We start from the raw sequence: 7,517 nt of genomic DNA, 5'->3' as shown, positions 1-7,517 counted from the left end.
ATTGACTGACTGACTGACTGAGGGATTGACTGACTGACTGGACTGAGGATTGACTGACTGACTGACTGAGGGATTGACTGACGGACTGACTGAGGGATTGACTGACTGACTGACTGAGGGATTGGACTGACTGACTGACTGAGGGATTGACTGACTGACTGACTGAGGGATTGACTGACTGACTGAGGGATTGACTGACTGACTGAGGGATTGACTGACTGACTGAGGATTGACTGATGACTGAGGGATTGACTGACTGGGTGATGGCTGAGTGATTGATGACTGACTGACTGACTGACTGACTGAGTGATTGATTGACTGATTGATTGATTGACTGACTGAGTGATTGATTGACTGATGTGATTGACTGAGTGATTGACTGATGAGTGACTGACTGACTGATTGACTGATGAGTGACTGACTGAGGGATTGACTGAGGGATTGCTGAGGGATGATGAGGGATTGACTGAGGGATTGACTGAGGGATTGACTGAGGGATTGACTGAGGGATTGACTGAGGGATTGACTGAGGGATTGACTGAGGGATTGACTGACTGACTGAGGATTGACTGACTGACTGAGGGATTGACTGACTGGGTGATTGTCTGAGTGATTGATTGATGACTGAGTGATTGACTGACTGAGTGATGAGTGACTGAGTGATTGATTGACTGACTGAGTGATTGACTGACTGAGTGAGTGATTGACTGACTGAGTGATTGACTGACTGACTGAGTGATTGACTGACTGAGTGAGTGATTGACTGACTGACTGAGTGAGTGACTGACTGATTGACTGATTGAGTGACTGACTGAGGGATTGACTGAGGGATTGACTGAGGGATTGACTGAGGGATTGACTGAGGGATTGACTGAGGGATTGACTGAGGGATTGACTGAGGGATTGACTGAGGGATTGACTGAGGGATTGACTGAGGGATTGACTGAGGGATTGACTGAGGGATTGACTGAGGGATTGACTGACTGACTGACTGACTGATGAGTGACTGAGTGATTGATTGACTGACTGAGTGATTGACTGACTGACTGAGTGATTGACTGAGTGACTGACTGATTGACTGATTGAGTGACTGACTGAGGGATTGACTGAGGGATTGACTGAGGGATTGACTGAGGGATTGACTGAGGGATTGACTGAGGGATTGATTGAGGGATTGACTGAGGGATTGACTGAGGGATTGACTGAGGGATTGACTGAGGGATTGACTGACTGACTGAGGGATTGACTGACTGACTGAGGGATTGACTGACTGACTGAGGGATTGACTGACTGGGTGATTGGCTGAGTGATTGATGACTGACTGACTGACTGACTGACTGACTGAGTGATTGATTGACTGAGTGATGAGTGACTGACTGAGTGATTGACTGACTGACTGACTGAGTGATTGACTGACTGACTGAGTGATTGACTGACTGAGTGATTGACTGACTGACTGACTGAGGGATTGACTGACTGACTGAGGGATTGACTGACTGACTGGATGGGACTGAGGATTGACTGACTGGACTGACTGGGGGATTGACTGACTGACTGACTGAGGGATTGACTGACTGACTGACTGAGGAATTGACTGACTGACTGACTGAGGGATTGACTGACTGACTGACTGAGGGATTGACTGACTGACTGACTGAGGGATTGACTGACTGACTGACTGAGGGATTGACTGACTGACTGAGGGATGACTGACTGACTGACTGAGGGATTGACTGACTGACTGACTGAGGGATTGACTGACTGACTGACTGAGGGATTGACTGATTGACTGACTGAGGGATTGACTGACTGAGGGATTGACTGATTGACTGACTGAGGATTGACTGATTGACTGACTGAGGGATTGACTGATTGACTGACTGAGGGATTGACTGACTGAGGGATTGACTGACTGAGGGATTGACTGACTGAGGGATTGACTGACTGAGGGATTGACTGACTGAGGGATTGACTGACTGAGGGATTGACTGACTGACTGAGGGATTGACTGACTGACTGAGGGATTGACTGACTGACTGAGGGATTGACTGACTGACTGAGGGATTGACTGACTGACTGAGGGATTGACTGACTGACTGAGGGATTGACTGACTGACTGAGGGATTGATTGACTGACTGAGGGATTGATTGACTGACTGACTGGCTTGACTGTACGACCGACTGTATGACTGACTAACTGGCATGTTTTCCTCTCTCCTCAGGAGAGGGCTCAGGTCAAGACAGCTCAGGCCAGCAGCCTGTAAGTACCTGACATGCATTCCTACCATCATCCTGTTTTTTCAGCTGGGGTCAACTTACACTTACAGCCCTGGAAGAGTAGAGTAGATGAACTCACTTACAGCTGTGGGTCTAGTAGATCTCTTGGTTGTTGATCAGTTCAGTGTTCCCACAGTTTGGTTCGTAACCCTGGGCCAAACCTGGCTTACCGTTACCATGGTGACCGGAAACAATGTTCCAATCACATTCCCAACCCAGCTATTAGGGGGAGTGGGTGGTTGCCCGTAGTGTTAGTATGTGTTCATTAATAGGTGAACAGTGTTTTACTACAGTTCTACTGTATAGTGTCTGTGAGAGCAGCGCCATTGAGGCCATCTCCATTTTGAAGTAGTACTTTTTCTTCTACTACTTCTATGAGTTGGTACACAAACTGAAATGGTGCATACTGCTACTTGGAGTGTGTTGTCTGAACAGGTATAAAGTCAAGGTTGGTGATCTACTGCCACCTGCAGTTATGGAATGTTTGCTCACAAGTATAATTCATTGGCTGATCCCACTACTTTCAAATTATGGAAATCCTCATTGATGATGCACATGCAAAATGGGTTATTTCTACGTTTATTTATTTATTTAACCTTTATTTAACTAGGCAAGTCAGTTAAGAACAAATTCTTATTTACAATGACGGCCTACCAGAGGACAGAAGGCCTCCTGCGGGGATGGGGGCTGGGATTTAAAAAATCACGTCAAGAGAGACACCACAGCACTACATAAAGAGAGAATTAAGACAACAACATAGCATGACAGCAACACATGGAAACACTGCGTGGTAGCAACACAACATTACTACAACAACATGGTAGCAACACAACATGGCAGCAGCACAACATGGTACAAACAATTATTGGGCTCAGACAACAGCACAAAGGGCAAGAAGGTAGAGACGACAACAAATGTAATGATCTCTATCTCTGAGGTGGATGTTAATGTCTGTTGTGTGTTCTCTCTCTCAGCAGGGCACCAGGGGAGGACTCAGGTATAAATGGTATGTGTCCATTGGAACTAGCTTTCTGTACTATTACTGTAACTTGATAGTTCCTGATTTCTTTCTCTGAGATGAACAGGCTGTTCACCTCTCTATTCGCCTCTTTGACAAATGTATACTTTCTCTCCTTCCTCTCAGCTGCATCATGTCTCTACAGACACGCCCATCTGGGGAGCAGGAAGGATTGTGAGTGGCTGTAACTTTCCCTTTAACTACTTCTAACTCATTGAGATGTGAACCATCCCTGTAACTCCATCTAACTCATTGTGATGTGATCTATCCCTTTAACTACGTCTAACTCATTGTGATGTGATCTATCCCTTTAACTACGTCTAACTCATTGTGATGTGATCTAACCCTTTAACTACATCTAACTCATTGTGATGTGATCTATCCCTTTAACTACGTCTAACTCATTGTGATGTGATCTAACCCTTTAACTACATCTAACTCATTGTGATGTGATCTATCCCTTTAACTACGTCTAACTCATTGTGATGTGATCTAACCCTTTAACTACGTCTAACTCATTGTGATGTGATCTAACCCTTTAACTACGTCTAACTCATTGTGATGTGATCTAACCCTTTAACTATGTCTAACTCATTGTGATGTGATCTAACCCTGTACCACTAAAATGAATTCACCTCTTCACCTCTGTATTTTTTCATCCTTATTCTCTTCCCTACATGCTTATTTTTTATTGTACTTTTATTAGCAATAGTCATGAGAGGAGAGCTTGCAAGTAAGCATTTTGTTGTGTTGTGTACACTTCCTGTAACCATGCATATCACAAATACACTTTATATTTAATTGGATTTGAATAACTGACAATTTTATTTTTCTTAGCAATTGGTTCCCCTTTCAAGCCAATGGAAAGCTACCAATACTCGGGTGAGGTTTGGACCTTAAAGCATGCTGTAGTCAGTCTCAAGTCACACCCTATTCCCCACTACATGGAGTAGGATGTCATTTTACTACTGTAGCCTCCTGCCAATGTTGTGTGTATTTGACTCTGTGTGTTTCCCTCCCTGTAGCTGTGGAGCGTAACAACCTGATGAGGCTGTCTCAGAGCATCCCCTTCACCCCAGTGCCCCCTAGAGGTAAAATACAGTAGTACATGTCCCCTTCACCCCAGTGCCTCCTGGGTCCATTTCATCAGGTACCACACCGAGTCGGAGTTTCAATTTCTTTCACAGACTGTGTCCTACTGTCTGACTCAGCTGTAGTCTGTCTAGTTGAAAGGACTGCGGTGTTGGGGTCAATTCCGGAAGTAAACAGAAATGTATAAACAATGAGAGAGAACTGTCTCACCCCAACCCTGGAGAACTGGACAGGTGACAGACGAGGTGACCCCACCCAGTCTGTTAGAATGAGGGCATAAAGTGGGACATATCATGGCCAGTTAAGGGAGATAAGGAAGCCAGTTTAACTTATAAATAATAGTAATAATTTGGTGGGTGCTTATTTGTCCTATTTTATTATACAGGTGTGAATTGGAAATGTGTTTTTGCATATCTCAACTCCCCCTGACACACCCAAACCAGTTGAACCTATAAACCATCTATCCTGTGTGGCTGCAATTATGTGTTTAATACACACCCACACTCTCTCTCTGTCTGTGGGTGCTGCTCCCTGTAGGTGAGCCAGTAACAGTGTATCGTCTTGAGGAGAGTTCTCCCAACACCATCAACAACAGCATGTCCTCCTGGGCTCACAAAGGTCTCTGTGCCAAGATAGAGTTCCTCAGTAAGGAGGAGATGGGAGGGGGGCTGCGACGTGCACTCAAGGTACAGTTGGTGTGTGTGTGGTCACTACTGTCTAGTGTCTTCACTACATGTAACAGAGATGGAACTGAACATTAAAGTATTGGTTTGTTGCTTTTGTTGTTGTTGCATTGTTGTACAATAATGTATTTCTTGGGAGGACAATAAACTATAACTATTGTATTGTACTCTAGGTGCTGTGTACGTGGTCGGAGTATGACATTCTGAAGCCAGGTCACCTGTATATCGTTAAGTCCTTCCTACCAGAGGTGGTCCAGACCTGGCAGAGCATCTACAAGGAGGACACTGTACTGCTGCTCTGTCTCAGGGTAGAGGAGAACACACACTCACACACACTGCGCTTCACCCAATGATATATATATATATATATATATATATATATATATATATATATATATATATATATATACAGTCGTGGCCAAAAGTTGAGAATGACACAAATATTCATTTTCACAAAGTTTGCTGCTTCAGTGTCTTCAGATATTTTTGTTAGATGTTACTATGGAATACTGAAGAATAATTACAAGCATTTCATAAGTGTCAAAGGCTTTTATTGACAATTACATGAAGTTTATGCAAAGAGTCGATATTTGCAGTGTTGACCCTTCTTTTTCAAGACCTCTGCAATCTGCCCTGGCATGCTATCAATGACCTTTTGGTCCACATCCTGACTGATGGCAGCCCATTCTTGCATAATCAATGCTTGGAGTTTGTCAGAATTTGTGGGGTTTTGTTGGTCCACCCACCTCTTGAGGATTGACCACAAGTTCAATGGGATTAAGGTCTGGGGAGTTTCCTGGCCATGGACCCAAAATATCGATGTTTTGTTCCCCGAGACACTTAGTTATCACTTTTGCCTTATGGCAAGGTGTTCCATCATGCTGGAAAAGGCATTGATTGTCACCAAACTGTTCCTGAACGGTTGGGAGAAGTTGCTCTCGGAGGATATGCTGGTACCATTCTTTATTCATGGCTGTGTTCTTAGGCAAAATTGTGAGTGAGCCCATTCCCTTGGCTGAGAAGCAACCCCACACATGAATGGTCTCAGGATGCTTTACTGTTGGCATGACACAGGACTGATGCTAGTGCTCACCTAGTCTTCTCCGGACAAGCTTTTTTCCCCAGATACCCCAAACAATCGGGAAGGGGATTCAGAGAAAATGACGTTAACCCAGTCCTTAGCAGTCCAATCCGTGTACTTTTTGCAGAATATCATTCTGTCCCTGATGTTTTTCCTGGAGAGAAGTGGCTTCTTTGCTGCCCTTCTTGACACCAGGCCATCCTCCAAAAGTCTTCACCTCACTGTGTGCAGATGTACTCACACCTGCCTGCTGCCATTCCTGAGCAAGCTCTGTACTGGTGGTGCCCTGATCCCGCAACTGAATCAATTTTAGGAGACTGTCCTGGCACTTGCTGGACTTTCTTGGGCGCCCTGAAGCCTTCTTCATAACAATTGAACCGCTCTCCTTGAAGTTCTTGATGATCCAATAAATGCTTAGGTGTAATCTTACTGGCAGCAATATCCTTGCCTGTGAAGTCCTTTTTGTGCAATGCAATGATGACGGCACGTGTTTCCTTGCAGGTAACCATGATTGACAGAGGAAGAACAATGATTCCAAGCACCACCCTCCTTTTGAAGCTTCCAGTCTGTTATTCGAACTCAATCAGCATGACAGAGTGATCTCCAGCCTTGTCTTCATCAACACTCACACCTGTGTTAACGAGAGAATCACTGACATGGTGTCAGCTGGTCCTTTTGTGGCAGAGCTGAAATGCAGTGGAAATGTTTTTGGGGGGATTCAGTTAATTTGCATGGCAAAGTGGGACTTTGCAATTATTTGCAATTCATCTGATCGCTCTTCATAACATTCTGGAGAAAACGCAAATTGCCATCATACAAACTGAGGCAGCAGACTTTGAAAATTAATATTTGTGTCATTCTCAACTTTTGGCCACGACTGTGTATGTGTATGTATGTATATATATATATTACACTCAGGGTACAGTCTGTCATGGAAATAGCCATGTTTAGTACACTCTGTGTGTTTGTTCCCTGATTCATTCCTAAAGCCCTGAAAGGAGTATGAATATGGCGTCCTGGTGGCTTCAAAGGCTCTTATTGGCCAAGACATATTGTCAACTTCCCAGGGTTTACAGTGCATTCGGAAAGTATTCAGACCCTTTGCTATGAGGCTCGAAATGAGCTCAGGTACATCCTGTTTCCATTGATCATCCTTGATGCTTCTACAACTTTATTGGAGTCCACCTGTGGTAAATTCAATTGATTGGACATGATTTAGAAAGGCACACACCTGTCTATGTAAGGTCTCACAGTTGACAGTGCATGTCAGAACAAAAACCAAGCCATGAGGTCGAAGGAATTGTCAGTAGAGCTCCGAGACAGGATTGTGTCGAGGTACAGATCTGTGGAAGGGTACTAAAACATT

At 44.3% G+C, this 7,517-nt stretch overlaps 1 protein-coding gene across 1 annotated transcript in view; it reads left to right on the top strand.

Moving 5' to 3' along the window:
- LOC109880296 (transient receptor potential cation channel subfamily M member 7-like) overlaps positions 1-7,517 on the top strand; it is a 77,945-nt gene that overhangs the window by 61,705 nt on the left and 8,723 nt on the right. Inside the window, 7 exon segments of the mRNA XM_031822029.1 lie at positions 2,223-2,260; positions 3,252-3,283; positions 3,422-3,469; positions 4,133-4,177; positions 4,321-4,386; positions 4,925-5,073; positions 5,244-5,378. Coding sequence (XP_031677889.1) covers positions 2,223-2,260; positions 3,252-3,283; positions 3,422-3,469; positions 4,133-4,177; positions 4,321-4,386; positions 4,925-5,073; positions 5,244-5,378 — 513 coding nt within the window.

This window comes from Oncorhynchus kisutch, unplaced genomic scaffold, assembly GCF_002021735.2.
Source record: "Oncorhynchus kisutch isolate 150728-3 unplaced genomic scaffold, Okis_V2 scaffold4048, whole genome shotgun sequence".
NCBI lineage: Eukaryota > Metazoa > Chordata > Actinopteri > Salmoniformes > Salmonidae > Oncorhynchus > Oncorhynchus kisutch.
Note: the sequence above shows the minus strand (reverse complement) of the source record. Positions and strands in the feature narration are given on the sequence as shown.